This window comes from Ciconia boyciana, chromosome 2, assembly GCF_034638445.1.
Source record: "Ciconia boyciana chromosome 2, ASM3463844v1, whole genome shotgun sequence".
NCBI classification, from domain to species: domain Eukaryota; kingdom Metazoa; phylum Chordata; class Aves; order Ciconiiformes; family Ciconiidae; genus Ciconia; species Ciconia boyciana.
In genome coordinates this window covers 73,978,020-73,995,872 of record NC_132935.1, presented here as the reverse complement: position 1 = coordinate 73,995,872, position 17,853 = coordinate 73,978,020, and the positions used below count along the sequence as shown (strand labels likewise).

General features: G+C 42.3%; 1 protein-coding gene across 13 annotated transcripts in view; it reads left to right on the top strand.

Moving 5' to 3' along the window:
• FHOD3 (formin homology 2 domain containing 3) overlaps positions 1–17,853 on the top strand; it is a 414,659-nt gene that overhangs the window by 336,351 nt on the left and 60,455 nt on the right. For 12 of the 13 annotated variants that reach the window (XM_072852997.1, XM_072852996.1, XM_072852995.1 and 9 more), the window contains 3 exons: positions 113–327; positions 6,594–6,899; positions 10,319–11,208. In XM_072852997.1, coding sequence (XP_072709098.1) covers positions 113–327; positions 6,594–6,899; positions 10,319–11,208 — 1,411 coding nt within the window. The remainder of the gene's footprint in view (positions 1–112; positions 328–6,593; positions 6,900–10,318; positions 11,209–17,853) is intronic. The other variant, XM_072852998.1, reaches the window with a different exon arrangement.

Below are 17,853 nucleotides of genomic sequence, written 5' to 3'. Positions count from 1 at the left end.
TACCCCTTGTGTCAGGAAGTCAGCTCATTCTCTGCAGGTGTTTCATCCATAAACAAGCATCAACCACAGACTTCTTTTTCTTTACGGAAACCCTCTGGAATTTAACTTTCAGATACAAATACTTGGAGAGGTTGGCAGCGGAGGAGTATGAGAAGGAGCTGAAGAGTCGGAGCATAAGCCGAGGCAGAAGTGAGCTGTCCTTGAACCTGAAATCTCCTTCAGCTCCATCCTCGCCTGTACCCAAGTGCGTCAGCCCAGCATCCATAGAGTCCCAGGAAGAGCTGAAGACCCCTTCCACCCCTTGTGGGACCCCTCAGCCCTCAGAAGGTAAGTGAAAAGGAGGGTAGGGGAAAGAGTGGTGGTTTTATCACAGTTTCTCTGGGGCTAGCGGTGATTTGTGATGCATGAGTGCAAGAATATAACCTCTGAGGTGCCAAAGTGAAGGGTCTTATTATATTGTTTCATGCCGTCTTCCTAGATTTCCTCTTTTTTCCATAGATTTGGATGTCTTCTAGTCTATTCAAGCAAAGAATACACTGCTAATTGTTGCTATGATTTATATTATCATTGTCTGTTGCTATTAGAATGGAATAATTGGAAAATACAGCATACAGAGGGTCTTAATTTTAGCATCATGTTCCTTGTATATTAGAAGTTACTGAATACTAAACCAACAATATTCCTGCCAACAGATTTTGCTTATGTGGTTTCTCTGAAAGAAATGCAACAGATGAATGCCAAGATTATAATAACCTTCCAGCAGAGCACAGGCTGAATGGGACAAACAGAAAAGGTCTTGAATTGAAGGCAGGGAGGGTGTGTTGGTTATTTTTAACACCAACAAAAACTCTTAAAATTGTAGCACAAGTAGTAAAGGACTTAAAAGAGACCACAGACAATTAGTAAAAAGGAAAGTATAATTAGTGTTTGCACGGTTGGTTTGCTGTCATATAATTTATTGGTGTACAGAGCAATATTTTTTGTGTGTGCACGTCATTCTGCCACTTGCATCATGTACCCCTCCTTCAGTCCTCAAAAAAACACCCGCTATACAGATTTATATTTGCGCCACATGATGTTGCATTAAAATTGGGAGCTAGAATGCATGTTGAGGGTGAATTATCACTATCATTCATTTTTATTTTATTTGATTTCCTGCTATGTGCTATTGGTGATTAATGCATTTGTAACTTGCACTGCTTGGTTTTATTGAGTGTTATGGCTGGTAGCATGCTATAAAGCAAAGCAATTTAAGAAAAAAGTTACAAATACTGAATGTTGCATATGTTTATCCTCACCGTACTAAGTAGGTGAAGTTTATTTAATTTAGGTTTATATATTTTCCCAATTATATTCCCAGTTTTCTTGTCTGGCACCTTAAAAGTCTCAGTGGAATCATTTGAACTTAAAAAACAGGGATATTTTCCTGTAACACTGATATTCAGAAACATCCAGATGCCCTTTTTTTTTTTTGAGTGCAATATTGCTTTTAGAGCAAATAAGCTGGATTTTTCCACCATTAGGATTTCAGAGCTGGGTAGGGAGCAAGTATCTCTTTAATGATGATTATTTTAACATATTTCTCCTGGAAGCATTCAAAAAAAATTGCGGCATGAAATGGAGCAGCACAATCCATTTGGAGAATACATTTAGAGCAGGTGTACAGGGCAACTTCAGGCAGCCAGAATATGGCAAAGCTATCAACACGTGGGTAGGCAGGACATCACTACTAAAACGCCTGGCAATATCAGTAAGCATCAGAGGGCACCACCTGGAAGCCTGGCAAATGGACTGCAAGGAGAGAACGTATGGATGGGGCAGGGTAAGCCTCCAGCCAAGAGCAGCTGCAGGCAGATGGCCAGGACAGCACCAGAACAGGGGCCTGAAAGCTGCATGCTTCAGTGGGAGCTGTGCGTGAGGAAGGACTGCTGTTTCAGGCCTACCAAAAGCATTGGAAAGGTCCTATGAAGTAATGAGCACGTGGGCAGGGCAGGCTCTCTCATCTGGTGGTGGCCAGATTATTGGATATCAGCCAACAGCTGGCAGGCTTATTTATAGATTTTGTGCCATGGCCTCTAGACTATTATCTGAGTTCCTTATGCTCCTTAATGAAGTAAAATCTCAACTTTTACGGTCCTTAGGAAATGTTATCAATCCCACTTAATAGATAGAGAAACTGAGGCATTAACTTGCTTAAGCCAGTTGTAGGAAAGCTGAAATAGAGCCATGGACAGAACCCAGATTGCTTGCACCCCGAGCAGTTGCTTTGAACATGGGGGTCACCGTCTTCCCAAGCAAGGGTAAAACTGCAGAAGGAAAACACTTCATCGGTTCTGTGCATAGGACCCTCCAAAGACTCTGCAAGAACGGTGTTAGCAGATGTGTGATATTCGTCTGTAGAATTCAGAACCTGAAGTCGAATGGGAAGTGTGTTCCTCTACTAGCAAAACAATAAGTGATTTTTCGGAGACAGATTTATTTTGTGCTGTTTGTGCTGAACTATCCTTTGGCCATCCCGTATCTACTGGGCGTAAGAAGGAAATGGATTTTGTCTCTGGAACTTTGTCCCACGCTGTGAAACATCTCAGTATCTTTACCCAATATAAAAATCTGGACTTACTGAGCTGAAGTGTTTTCTCATATAAAACAATTGGTTCCACTAAAGTAATCAAGTCTTGTAAGACTTACTCTTGTAAAACTTGGGGTATGGCATTCAGAGGAAATGAAGGCAGTCCCATAACTGCAAAATGGAACTTAATATTTTTTTTTCAGAGCAGCTACTTCCTCTTTTGTAATTTCATTGGAGAATATTTTATGAAGTACACATGTGCAGTAAAGGAGAGCAACAATAACCAAGATATCTCTGAAGTCAGTCCGCAAAGGAATTGGAGATGAACCCTTCTCTGAGAGGAGCAGCTTTTTTAGCACTTGAGGAAGTAAGCAGGCCAACCCAAGTGCACATTGTGGACAGTAGGAAACCTTCTGGACATATTAGTAGCTGTCTGAACATAGTAGCTGAGCAAGGTTCAAATACTGCCTAAAGTATGACCGGTGAAAGCATCTCAGCAGATGGAGAAGCACCAGAGCATGAGGGCTCAGTGAGGCCATTGGAGCCCCAATTGTAGAGCTGAAGGAACCACGATACAGAAAGTCAGAGGAGGAACTGGGGTGGGGGACAAAGAAAGATTATTTCTGACTTAATGAAGAAAGCAAGTTCCCTACTGGTGATCACTCTGTGCTAGTTTTTACTATCACAAGGAATGGGAAGAAAAGATTGGGGTGGGGGTGAAGAAAGAGAGAGAGTTCCTGCTGAATTCGGAGCAAGAGGAACCCCATGCTGGAGGAACTGAAGGGAGATAACAGCCAAGACTTTAAGCCATGCCCGAACAATTTAACTGAGAGGGCTTGGGTGGGTATAGCCATATTCAGACTTACTGTATGCATCCTCAAGAGACATTTAGCATATGTATCTCCCAGCTCCAAGTAGAGAGCAGAGAAAACAGATGAAGATGCGGTTGCCTAATCTATTACCCTGGCAGGGGATTAGATGTGGGCCCGGAGGGATGTGTGTTCTCTCTGAGGGCTTATAGGACTGGAGGGTTGAGGTCTTATCAGCAGGTACTAAGCATACGACATCTTGTGTCTGCTTCGGAGTTCATTTATATAGTTGAGTATCGAAAGTAAAGTCGTTTCCCTCCATGTCCCTGTATAGCATTACAAGTTTGTAACCATCTTTTTCAGAAGGGAGCAGCTTGCTGTCCTCTCTAACCTCTCACTCAAAAGAGGGCTATCGCCAACATCCGATCAGATCATAACAGATCAGGTTGCTAGGGCTTTACGTGGCCAAGTCTTGAAAATGTCAGAAGATGCAGATTGCACCATATCTCAAAATGACAAAATCTTTACACATTCATTGCGGGACCCTGCTACTGCCTCTTTTAGTGATGAGGTTACACAGCTTCTTTGGGAGATTTCATTCTTCTGAGAAGTCTTCACACTTTTTTCCAATAATACATTTTTAGAGATTAAGTTCTGGCAGAAAAAGAAGTGGGCATATGACTCAAAAATTAGTCCTTAAAGCCACATTCAGTTTTCCTCTTCCTGATTAATCCAATTGCAAGTAAAATTTCTGCTCATTTAAGGACTGCAACTCCCTCATTTGTTTTAATGGGGAGGAGGGGGCAGAGAAGCTAAGCCTTGAGAGAAGTGTGAAAAATAATGTATGCAAGGGAAAAGAGATTACCTCTACTACTGAATCTGGCAATCTCAGTTTAGGTTTTAAGAACTGTATATGTGTAAGAATTGGGTTTTTTTAAAAAAAAAAAAAAATTTGCTTATAATGGTATCACACTTCTGAATGTCTCAGGAGTGTTGTCTTTGCTGTTGATGCTTTTTGATATGACCATGCTTGCTTCCCTGAGGCTTTGCGCTCTCCACCACCTTTGGTGTAGCTTCATGATGACAAAGGTGCCATAAGCATTAGCAGTCCTGCCCATGTTTTAGTTAGCTTCTTTCTCCACCTGAGCTGTTGGATTTGACCTTTTTGGTTATTGCATGACAGCTTTTGTTTTAGAGAGAAACATCTATGAAACTGTGATGAATTGATGACATTTGTATATATGGACCATTGCAGTGTGGCAAGCTCAGAGTCTTTCGTACTACAGTACCATGTTAGTTCCAGGAACTCCTGAAGGATTCCTAAGCTTGCATCTCAGTTATATTGGCTTGACTTGAAATTGCTCTTGTGCTATACCTACACACTAACAGATGTGGTCAGAAACACCTCTGGAATTCAGAGTGTGTGCCAACTTCTTGACAGCTCTCTATAATTTTGATTCTCTCATAGGCAGAGTCCAGGGTACAGTTGTAGGTAAGGTACATTTAGAGAGACAAGGCATGTGCAGAGCTGCTTGCATATCTAATGTTAGACTTTTAGATGCTGTCTATGTAGAAGAGGGAGAAAGGTAAGTTTCTAATTGGGAGTGTTTTAAAACATCTTAGAGGGATTTGGGTGAGCATGGGCCATATATTAAACATACTATGTGTACATTTCTTTTAAATAAATGTATTATATATGCATGTCTGGTTATTTAACTAACTACACATTTAAAATCAATTGTGAAAGTGTAGAAGCTTAGCTCCAATGAAATCAGTGGCAAAGTTTTGGACACTTAAATTATATGAAATGAAGTGGAATAGTGTGGCACTGAGGATGCATTACTGAAAGCTAGTTTAAAAACGTATGTGTTATTGTAAAGATAGGCACAGGCATTGTTAGAAATCATTATTCTTTGTGTGGGTGTCTCAGAAAATAGTATAGGCATGCAACATGAAACAGTCTTAGGAAAACATTGGGACCTTCATTATTTTGGCTTATACTTTCTCAGGATAAATCTATTTACCTGCTCCCTAGAGGACTGAAATGTTTGGATTGCATTCCAGTGTGATACTTTTTTTCCTTTAAAGATTCATGTAGTTCTTGAAGAAAGTCTCATCGTATATGATGCGATCCAAAGGCCATGACAAGTCCAGAAGGCTCTTTTGCAATATTGTAATGAAAAGTAGTTAATAGAGGGAAAAAACAAGCATGACTTGGTCATTGTAGTTCAGCCATCCGACACAAGATTTAGTACAGAGGGAATTTGGGGAGTGTGCAGGACTAACATGCATGCCCATTTTCATCACTCTTGCATGGCCATTTCAGTTTTCAGAAAATTGTGGGCTGCTTGACGTGAATATGTGTGGATGCTCTTCAGTTTCTTTGCAGCATGCAGAGAATATTTGCATGTGAAAATCTGCTGGTTTAGCTAAAAGCCGTAAAGGTGAATGAATGAATTTCACTGTCAGTGATAACGCCGGGAAGAAGAAACCAAGTGTACTATCAACAGTGTTTGCTGTGTGCCAACCGATAAAAAAGCTTATCATATGCCATATGCCAACCAATTGGAAACTAAATTTGTGCCGTATGCCAAGCAGTTGGAAACTTTGTTCAGTTTTGATGTGGCTATTCTGAAGCAAATGTGCATGAAAAAACATGGGTTTTGTCAGCCAAATGTGTGACAGTGCCATTTCCAGACTGTGCCATTCAACTGTGTTAATAAAACTAATATTTGTATTTTTTTGTTGAAGTGTTCCTCATCAGGTGAAAAAAGAATTCTTCCAGAACCCAAAGAAAATTCAACCAAAAGCCACAATCTCCCTCCTTTTTGTTTTTTAAAAGATCTCTTCCTTCCTGGCTCTGCCTAGGCACTGAGTTGTCAATGTCATGCTCAGGTGGGATGCCCATTTTCTGTGGATTCGTTCAAATCCTTATGCAAGTCCAACACTCCAGCTGTGGAAGTATGGATAAAAACAGTGGGCTGGCTCCAGACAGCAAGCGAGGGGGTTTGCCAGGCCACTCTCACGTGCAATGCTGTCGTCGCACAACATTCATCAGTCTGTTGCTCCTAATGTTCAGCATGCCGTGGACTTGCTTTTTATTTTCTTTCCATAAGGCACTTGTACAACTTTCACGTCGCTCTCGTTTAGAGGGGTGAGCCTGAGACGACTCTGTCATTAAGTGAATCTCTTTCTCCCGTTGTTCTCTCCGCCAGTGAGTGCCAGTGAACCCGAACCAGAGACAGAGACAGAACCAGAACCAGAGCAGGAGGCTGAGGCTGAGGCCGAGCAGGGAACGGAGACACCCAAGGAAATAGAGGCTACAGAGGTGGGACCAGAGAGTGAGGTGGAGCAAGGACCAGAGAGAGAGCCAGAAGAAAGTGCAATACTCAGTGAAAAAGAGAGGCAGAATGAGGAAGTGAATGAAAAAGACAACTGCTCTGCATCCAGCATATCCTCAGCAAGCAGCACTTTAGAGAGGGAGGAGAGAGAGGACAAGTTAACCAGTGACAATGAAACTGGTAAAGTGAAGCTTTTTCAATAATGAAGGGTTTCTGGTAGAAAAAAAATGTTACATTAGCAGCTCTGTTGTTGTTAATTAGCTAACAAACCCTTTGCGCCTATGTAAGACTTCCATCACCCTGGCCAAATCTGTTTCCATTCTCTGCTTGGAAATCCACAGACTCTGATGGGGTTTCTATGTTTGAGGGACAGTAAGGCATTGATGAAATGAGGTTTCCCTTGACTCGAGACCATTTTCTTCCCTTAAGATTAATGTATTAACTATTGAATCGTCGTGCTGCAGCAACTTGCATCTCTAGCTCCCAGAGAATTTATTTGGGTTTTCTACGCATAAAACAATGAGAGGAGGGGCCCTCTTGATTCAATTTGTCATGAGATTCCAGATACCTTTTCTCATGCTATTAGCTTTTAGTGGAAGAGGAAGAGCAATGAGGACTGGGATGTTTGTTCCTCCCCCCCAGTTTCCTGTCTTGGTTAGACTTCAGAAGGCAAAGAGGGATACATAGGAGCTGCTGAAGATAGGTCTGGGCTGTGGCCTTCCTTAGCTGGTGTGGAGGAGGCACATGAAATAGACCTCGTCTGGAAAAGACCGCTTCTGTAGTGACCAGTGGTTCTGGTCAGATATGCACCAGGCACCTATAAAGGGTAGCCCAGCCTGGAAGACACCTTAAGAACCAGTTTTCTGCCTGTAGAGATAATGACAACCAGAGCTTGACACGCAGCCCAGGTAGGAAGTAAGAGGCAGATTTTGACCTTCATTGATTGATTACTCTTTTCTACTTTTTGAGAGAGAGGTAAAGGAATGTAATGTAATTAGGGCATTTGGTTTCCAAGTCTTCTTAGGGCTGAACAGGGGAGTGCATTGTCCTAAGTCTTCTAAATTCTAGATAAGAAAACAAAAATTGCTTCACAGTGTGAAATAGTCTTGCTCTTTCCTGAAAGAAGAGGGAAGACACTGAATCACAAGGATTACCTCACAGAGATAAACTGTCAGATTGTACTGTATCTTTAAACCCCATCACTTTTTTTTTTCCCCTGCGAAGTATTAAGTTGATTTTATTCTAAATTTAAGAGCCATCTTCTTTTCAACCAGCACCAAGATTGAATTACTTAGAATGCTATTGTACTCTTAAAGAATGCAGATGGATATATATGTAGGAAAGGGAGGGGAGGTATGACAGAGCAAGGATGTCGTTACACTATGGCATAGTCCAAGCTAGTCCAAGTGCCAGTAAGGGAGAACAGGTTACAAGGTTTTTTCCCCCTCATCTTCTCTGTTACCAACCTGTTACCACTCTAATTAAAGTGCTTATGTGCTTTTTGTTAAAAGCTAAGAAATGTACCCTGTTACCGAAAAATCAACATCTTAAAATCAACTTACGTTACCAGTAGACCAAAGATTTATTAGGTCGTGCTATGTAGGAGGTCTCATGGAGTGAGTTGTTTGCTCTCTAGTAGGTGAGGAGATTGGGAAAGCAAACGAGGGCGCTTTCTCCAGCAGTTCTCACATTCCCAGCAAGCAATTTGGTATTTATGAGGTGGCCCATTGGTTCTGCGCAGATGCATTAAGGACAAAGGAATAAAGCCTTTGGTCCTGGCTTCTCCTTCATTAGTCATCTGCTCAATTTGGCTTCCAACAAGTCTTGTTTCTCCAATGGTATTTCACAGTTTTACCTGTGGAGAGGAGGGCAGAAGAGGCCACCGAGGTAGCAAGAGTCTTCATGGCAATAATCTTTGATCAGCTAGGGCAGATGGAGGCAGACTCGGGGAGCCCAAATTAGGGATGGTGTCTGGGGGAATTTTGATGAGCGGTTCTGCAAAGGGATTAAATCCTGGAGGATCCCAGCTGGTGAAATTGAGACCGTGTAGGTCATGTGGGATTTGTAGAAGGGATCCTGGGAGCAATCTTGAACAACTTTGAAGGAAAGGCTAGGAGTAGGGGGAAATCCTCTGTGGGGGCTCAGCTGGCTAAAACCTATGGTGTGGGGAAGGAGTTGTCTAGTCACATTGTCTAGTGAAACTACCTCAGAGACAAATCTGAGAGACTACCTCAGGTGACAAATCTTGGTGAGGAAGCAATCCTATGGATAAAGTCTGAGAAAAAGTAAATAGGTAATGGAAGCAGTTAATCCTCCTGCAGGAAAGCAGAAGGAAACAGTTTGGGAGGTTGTATCCATTGCTGAAAAAAAAGTCTTTCTTTCGTCTGAGGTTAAACCTCTGGACTAATTTTAAAATGTGGTTTAGAGGCTGATCTGAATAGAGGTGAGAGTCACTTCTGTGCTTTGTGCTGAGAGACCTGTCCTACATTTTAAAGTGGTGTTATTTTAAAGGGGCGGGGAGTTGTGGGGCCCTGGATGTGGATCTCACCGAGGGGACACCTTCTCAGAGCACAGGGCTAGATGCCGTGGTAAGAAAGCAACTCCGTTGATGAAGGAAGCTGTAAAAGATGTTTAAAACCCTAAAGTATTGAAAAAGGTGGGAGCATAAGGGCAGAAACAAAGATAAAATGGAAGTTTAAGAGAAAGGGCAACTGGCAGGTATAAAAGAAAATCTTTAAGCTTCATTACAGTGACATGTTAAATGATTGTGATGTGGGAAGAAGGCCATTAGGCTTTCAATGCCATCATATATTACAGGGAGGGTAACAGTGGTTGATGAGCAGCATTTTCAAAAATCTTTTATAAAGGTGCTCATATTCCTAGAAATAATTTTAAAAATCTTGCTTATGCTTATACTCACTGAGTTGCCCTGAGAGCTGTGCCCTGGGTATGCAGCCTGCTCTGGGATTCAAATAGTCCGTGTTGTGAAGATGGCCCGGGTACCCAGCCAGGAGGTCTGAGGAACAGCCAGATGTGAAAGCTGCCCTGCCCTAGCCAGCAGGGAGGGCAGAGGAAGAGGAGGAGTAAGCAGTTACATGTTGACCTTGGCATCAGGCAGGGAAGATCTCTTTTATAAGGAAGTCTTCCTGGGGTGGTTCCAGTTCACGGCCAGGTGAAAAGTACAACAATAACCTCTATTTTGTGCCATTGTCATGATATTTAAGCCCCATTCCGGATTACTAAAGATTCTGAGAGTTTATGCACTGTATAAAATGAGCTGGGGTAGTAAGTACAAAGTGAAACCTGACAGATTTCAGGAGAAACCTGAACCTTGAAATCCTGACAGTTATATAGTCCCTCCCAAGCTACACTGATTATTTTCTGCTCCCATTCCTTTTTTGAGAATTACTCCCAGCCCATCAAGATTGGGCCATATATCAGCACTGTCACTTATTTCAAAATTTTCAAAGCTGCTGCTTGCCCAGTTTCACACTAGTTGTGCATGTGTCCCCCAAATTTTTTCTGGTGGGTTGGAGAGTGTTCTCAGTGCTCTGGCTCCCTCCCCTTGACTCTTCCCATCTGTGTGTGTGTGATTGCAGGTCCATGGTCACAGACCATTCAGGATGCTGGTGTGAATGAGCAGTGCAGCAACATCCTCAACAACAAGCGGTTTATGCTGGACATGTTGTATGCGCATAACAAAAAGCCCAAGGATGAAGAGGAGAAGGAGCTGGAGGCGAAGGAAGAAAAGAAGGAGACGGAGGAAAGCGAGGAGTCACTCACTAGCCTAGCCAGTAGGATCTCTATCCTTCAGGCCACGAAGCAGGCCAAAGATGAAAGCATCAAAAAGATGGAGATTGGAAATCTGGACAACCAAGGCAGCGTGAAAGCCTTTGCAGAAAAATTCAACAGTGGTGAGCTGGCCAAGGGGACAGCCGTGCCTGAAGATGAAATCAGTGAACAGGTCCCCGAGAAAACACCAGCACAGCCAAAGAAGGAATCTGACTACATCTGGGATCAGCTCATGGCTAATCCTAGAGAACTTAAAATCAAAGACATGGATTTTACAGACTTGGGGGAGGAGGATGATGTAGATGTGTTGGACATGGATATGGGTCCTGGGGACTCCCTTGTTCCCCCTCCTCCACCTCCACCTTCCTTTCTGGGTTTGCCTCCTCCACCACCTCCCCCGCTGTTTGGATGTCCGCCTCCACCTCCACCCTCTGCTAATTTATTGGCTCCTCCTCCGCTGTTCAGCACTCCTCAGGGTTTAGGGTCACCCCAGGTTTCTAGGGGTCAGCCAGCATTTATAAAGAAGAAGAAAACCATCCGTCTGTTTTGGAACGAGGTACGGCCATTTGAGTGGCAGTGTAAAAATAACAAACGCTGCAGAGAATTCCTGTGGTCGAAACTGGAACCCATTAAGGTGGACACTTCCAAACTGGAGCATCTCTTTGAGTCTAAATCCAAGGAACTGCCTGTCACAAAGGTACAACTCGTATTCAGCTTGCTATTATTTTGCTATTGTATTGGTATTCATTCTGACTTAGATCTAGGTGATTTATGTTGTTTGTATGAAAACAGTGGAAATTACTGGATGTGTTTCTAGCTTGGCCTATGACGGAAGATATTCCATGGGCTGAAACTAGGAGATGAGGCTAGGGTGGTGTACGTGCCAAGCTGCCCTCTTATCTCAGGTCCACCGGTTTTGGGATATCACTTCAGGTGGGGAATACCAACAAATTTTGCATTAGGTTGTTCATAGCTGAGTGCCAAAATAGGTATTGAAATCTGAAATATTTTCTGTTACATTCATATAAAGGTCACAGCATGATGATTCATATCTGTGTATTTGACAGTTCTTCACTTGGTCATATCTTCCTAATCGTTATGTAGAAAGGTTAGAATATCAAACTGGATCTGCTGCAAAAAGCCTACACGTGTGCTTTGTTCTGAAGGATCAATTTATCAGCTGGACCAAATTTACAGCTAAACTCTGCAGGGGTGTTGGGTTTTTGTTTTATGCTGGTGAACAGGCCTATTTTAAATCCTTAATTTGTACAATGTGGCTATCCAAATTTTAGGATAGAAGCTGGCACAGGAAATACCTCTGTAACTAGGATTGCCTCTTCCTTAGGAGCATTGTTATAAAATAAATAAAATAAAAGGCTGGTGACATGGCTGTTTAACATTAGACTCAGCAACAAAGGAAGTCTTTTATAGTTAAATTTAGTAGGAATTTGACATAGCATTAAAAAAGTTACTAGCGCGAACATTTGTTTTTCATGGCTACATAAACGTTTTTTCTTCTAAGCAGAATAATCGGTATCAGGGAAACAATTTTTTTTCCAGTTAAAATGCTAGTAAAAGATGTCCATCTCTCCTACTGAAAATAAATAAATCGCTTGTATGTTTTCTATGTATGCCTATGTGTTTTATAGTGACATAAAAACCAGTCAGTACCTTGAATATTTTACTTCTCTTTGGCCCGCAAAAGTTGTTATATATATTAGGTATCATATATATTATTGCTTGCTCTTAATCTGGGGAGACTGGATGTCTCACAGTAAAAGTTCTCCATGTCACTTGTCTGGTTTATTAACTCAAAATTTTCTAATAGTCACTCTTGATCTTCTTGGCCAAGTGGAAACATTGCAATTTGAACAATCAAGCCCCTCATTAAGTACCTAGCAAACAGGTACATAAATACACGGCTCACGTAGATCCTGCCGTTGCTGTTCTTAGCTGAATTTTTTGTGACACAGATGCATGTAGATCTGAAACGTATGGCGTAGCAGCTCTAAAAACACATTCAGCTGATTGTTCATTTGGCTGATGCTGAGATTAATTTCTCCCTCTAATTCATTTTCTGCTGAGGAAGGAATGCTGGTGACGTCATGGCGTGTTACTCCTCATCTCTCTCCCTGTAAATACAAATCTGCCACAGATGGTTCGTAGATGGAAGGAATGAGAGCGTTTTCTTAGATCCATAAAATATTTAATTCCTCGAATTGAATGTGGAATTATGACATATTTGCCATTTCCAAACTTTAGCTTTGTGCTAAATGCCAGTATTGTAATGGATCAGTCTGGCCGATTCTTAATCTTTTCTTCTCACCCAAAATTTTTGATAAAATGTTAGATTGTTGGAATTTTGACTTGTTTACTTTTCCAGTCATATACCGTGCACGTTCCCAAACTACCTTTGGCCATTTCCCCGCTCTCCCCTTGCACTTGCTTCCCAAACCTGCCTGGGCTGCCTGATGCTTTGGCACAGCTTTTGGCTTCTGGCTGGAAGATGAGTGACCAGGTTTCTTTGAAATTAGTGCAAGTCTGAGGAATGATTTAGGTGACTGCTTTCCTCTTGGAGACTAATAACTGCTCTCTGTACGAGACATTATACTTTTGGCTCTCTTTCCACCCCATCCCATAACACAGACATAGAAGTCTCATTGTCTCTGTAGAGAAGACAATGGTGACCAAGGATTACCACAGTGGAGGTCTACTCAGACTTCCGAGACTCCTGCATGGTTTTGGTGAATACCAGCAAATCTTCCAGGGTAGGAGATGGTCCTTAGATCAAATGGGAGTGGGGCTAATTAAGCAGACCGCTGAATCTGTGAAAGACTTGAGGTTTGGTATGAAGATTGCACTCAAATTAGGATAGCTCTCGCTTTTTCCAGACTGCTTGGTTTATTTCCAGGGAGTACATTCCCCGTTGTGTCTAGTTTCTCGTGTCCAATGGCTGCAATCCAAACCAGGTTTATTCTATAATATCATAAAGTCTGACTCACAGCTTAGTTGGTTCAGCTGAAAAAAAGCGTGCAGAGCAACAAATCAAAAGTCAAATGTCCAGATTTCATAGCAGTAGATGGAAGCAGGTGCATGGAAAAGGAACAGTCCAGAAGGATGAGAGGAAAAGCGAGGTCAGGGTGTGTAGGGGCGGGCTTGGCTCTATCTTGTGCATATGCACTTTCATACAGCTGTAAGCAATTTTACTCCAGTTTCTAATCCTTCACTTATTTCCACAACACACAGCTATAAACAGCTACTTCCTGGCTCATGAGAAGTTTTTCATTAAACACAATAGAACTGCAATAAAACGAACTGGATTTTAAATTGTAGGATATAATATAGGAGTTGGGGGGGGCTGGGAGGGGAGATTCTTGATTTTAGAAAAACTTATGCCACACTGGACAACTCACACATTTATTATAGTTAATGGAGCACCTTTAGTTGCAGAGTGTTTATTTTCTGGAATAGAGAACCACGACATTCTGTTTGTGAATTAAGAGTGATCAGGTATCCCCTCCAAGCCAGTCTAGAATTTCTTTCCTTCTCACTCCGCCAAACAAAGCAGGTATTTTGGCAAAGTACTTCAAAGTGTTTATTTTTCTGTGAAGAGAAATTAAAACACACAGACACTACTGAATCAAACGGGGTTGTTCAGCCCTTCTGCCATCCAGTTGGTTCTGCATGTCATTTGGAAGTATTATTTTGCTGATTCATCTATACCCTGTGGGACATAGTGATCCATCATGTGCCCACAGACATAAAAAATAGTAGGAGTGAAAAATTAAGGAACGTGTTTTCACGTGTATATACATGCCTAGACACAAATTCCTTTTGAAAACATTTGTTGCAATTTGAATAAATGCCAAGGCAAGTCATAAATGTGGACCAGAATTTCTGAAAAAGACTATATATATGTATTGCAGACAAAACTAGTGGCAGCTGAGTGATTTCATTTTAAATCCGCAGGGCTAAATCCTTGCTAATTGAGATAGAAATAAAAAAATTGCCAGCTCACTATTAAGGGATTGCCCATTTTTTTCTGTTCTACTGATGTAATTTAAATGCAGGAGATATTTCTGACTTGATGTTCATATATAATTACTTACTTATATGACCGCTGGAAAAGTGATTTAAATTTTTCTGCTTCTCATATTAATTAAAGAAAAGAGGCATGTTTTAGACTATGTGCTCATCAGACTACAGACCTTTTGTGGGATGGTAACGGTTTTTGACTAACCTATCTTGACTACCCAGCCTTCAATAGAGGCAACAGAATCCAGCCAGTTAGGTCTTGTAAAGGTCTAAATTCACTGCAATTGTTAATACATTGCAGGAATGTTTGTTTCCCACAAAGTATACCACCCGATATATTTGTATTTTATAATTAATTTTGTATTTACATTTAATAATATAATACTCAGCAGTTCAGGGTGTACGTTACATACTGACACATTAAAATATAAAATCAAGTGCACTAGTGCACTGTTCACTCAAGCATTTTAAGTCATTCTCTGTTAATGAACTTATAAAACAGAGTCTGAAGTCACCTAATATTGTAATAGAAGTTAATAGTTGTAGCTTCTTTTAACAGTCAGACACTTACACATGTGCAATTTCATTGCAGCCAAAAAGGAATTCTTTTCCTAGCGGTAGGTTAATAAAGTTCATAGTAGTAAAATCTTTCTCTTTTCTTCATCCTTTTATTTATTTGGAAAGGATTTCTTTGTAACTCAGCCATCGTCCCCAGAATGGATTTAAAATTCTGCCCCTGTTTTTGAAAAGAGTTACTTACCCCAAATTTTTATACCCCATATGCAGTTATAGCTCTGCAAAATACCTACATGCTTACATCCCCTATACAGCTCATCTGTCTTTCAGAACTCAGTGCTGAGGAGCAAGCACACTGTTGCAATCGCAATCATCCCAGCAGTTAGCATCGTATGTCCCTCAAATGAATAGGTCTCTCGTCAAACTTAGGAGCCGAAAAACAGAGCTGCAGATCTGAGGCTTACTTACCCGTACTGCATGTGGGAAGCCTAAGTTTAACTCCTTTTCCCTTCTGCATAAATTCTCTGGAGCTGTGTAATTCTGTGCTGCGAAGGACAAGGTAAAAAGTGGTGGTTTAAAAAAGGCTTAGTGCGATACAGACTCAAGAGGAAGCAGTCTCTGGTGAACCCCCCTTGTTTTTATGTGGTCTTGGCCACTAACTGTGGTCCTGAAAATGTGATTAATGGCCCTGGAAGTAAAAATTACTGCATTAAAGGAGAAGCTGCATCTCCGATCCTTCAGGTAAGCTGCATCTCTGGTCCTTCAGAAGCTGCATCTCCGATCCTTCCCCAAGAAAAAGAGGGCTCTCTTACTCAAAGAAAGAAAAGTTCAAGAAGGCTTCAGGGGTGCTTTTAAGGTGTTAAGAAGAGGGCAGTTGTGACAGAACAGACATACAAAAATTGAAAACAAATGTTATCTTTGCTCTCCTAAAATTTATCCTGTTTACTGCAAAAGTGTTGTTTCTTTTTAAGTTTAAAAAAACCAACCCTCTCATTACTTTCACAGTTGCGTCATACCACATTAATCATGTTGGTAGGATGGAAGGGCTGTGATGCCACACGGGTGCTGGGCAGGCTGCTGGGACCGGTGGGCGTACCTCCTCCTGTGCAGGCAGGGAGCTGAGCTATGCCAGAAAAAGGCATCTTTGTAATGGTGGAACTGCATTCCCATTCTGGGCTGACCCACAGCCGGAGGTACTTGGATTAAATCATGTTTATTAATTTAGGCAGTTCTTCCAACTCAGCATCAGCCTGTAGGCCTGGCAGTAGGGCATTTTTTGACTCAGTGGTGGCTGTGGTACAGACCCAAAGGAAGCGGAGAACAAAGCTTCGTGGTCTAAAAAGCAACCCTGAGCACAGATCGAGACTGGGGCAGTAAGAGTCTCCTCCTGGGCTTCCCCCAAATCCCCAAGGGATGTAACACTACTGCTGTAGGGATGTACACTACTGCTGTAGACAACACGGATGATTCTCTGTTCTGAACAGTTGTATGGGCTGCCATATTGCAGCCTGGAAAGAGGGATTGCTTAATCTCTCTCTTTGCCCCTGTGAGGTGCATCTGTGCTAAGGCTGCTGCTGCCAGAGCCACTAACCACAGTCTGGGTAACAGGCTCTACAGGGAGGTCACAGTCACGTCTCTGCAGCCTGTGCCTTGCCGAAACATGGGTTTATACACAGCGAAGCATGTCTGTACTTGCTTGCATCAATGTGCTGGTCTTCTCCTTATGCTCCTGTGCTTGACAGCATCCCTCAGCCCATCTCTGATAGGGCAAAGGAAGGGGAAACAGAGAAAACGTGTTTCCAGAGTTCACGTCTATGGAGAGGGAGGAAAAATCCCTGTGTATGAGGAGCAGAGTCCTCTCCTCTTGCAGCTGCCTGGTATATGACATATGTAGTTGCCAGGGACACCTTCTAGCACAGGATGATGAGAGAATGAGAGGCATGCTGGGGCATAACAGCAAAGATCACGTTCATCACTGTATTGTGCCATATAAATGGTTTGTGAGTCGCCTTGCCTAGTTGGTTCGCATTTTGCCCCTATGAGGATGGGGAGAGAGAGAAATAAATTTCTTGTGTCTTCTCTAGAATGGAATTTAAAGCGTATGTTGTTAGTTCTTCGTGCTTTCATTATTATGTATACTGTAGTTCATACTCAAGGTGAGATCCAAAGATTATGTCTAGTCTCAAATAAAACGTCAAAAAGAGCAGAAAGGTTGAAGTTGTTCTGCACCTGTGAAGGGCTTGACAGACATATCATGAGCAGCAAGGTAGAATACCCTTCTTCTGACAGCCAGAGGTCAGAAAACCATGCCAGTGTCTCCAGAAAGGCCTCTATAGCTCCTTTGCCAGTGCCCAAAGTGGATTTCTAACACAGGAGAGTGCTGGCAGGCAGGTGGGAACCACCCTGCCTGTTTCCCAGCCAGCCACGCAGGCGAGAGGGTCGGTGGCCACTCCGGGTTGATGCATCCAAGGGGAAATTGAGCCCCGGAGCCCATCGGCCGCCCGGCAGACAGCTGCAGGCTTTTTTCAGACTGACTCCTGCCGTGAACTGCAGCGTTCCCAGCCCTTGCGGGGTCTCCTGTGTCTCAGGCTAGCTCGGCTTTGCACGGCATCTGAGACTGCGTTCAGCTCTCTGGTTAAATCCTGGTAGCTCATGCTGATACCAGCAAGGATGTGGGAGAAGAATTCAGCTTTTTTGGATAACTATAAATGTATTAGATTTACATTCAGTGTCAGCACCCTTGAGGAGGGGAAGTCATTAGTGAAAGGAGTGACTTTTTCTTTATAAAACA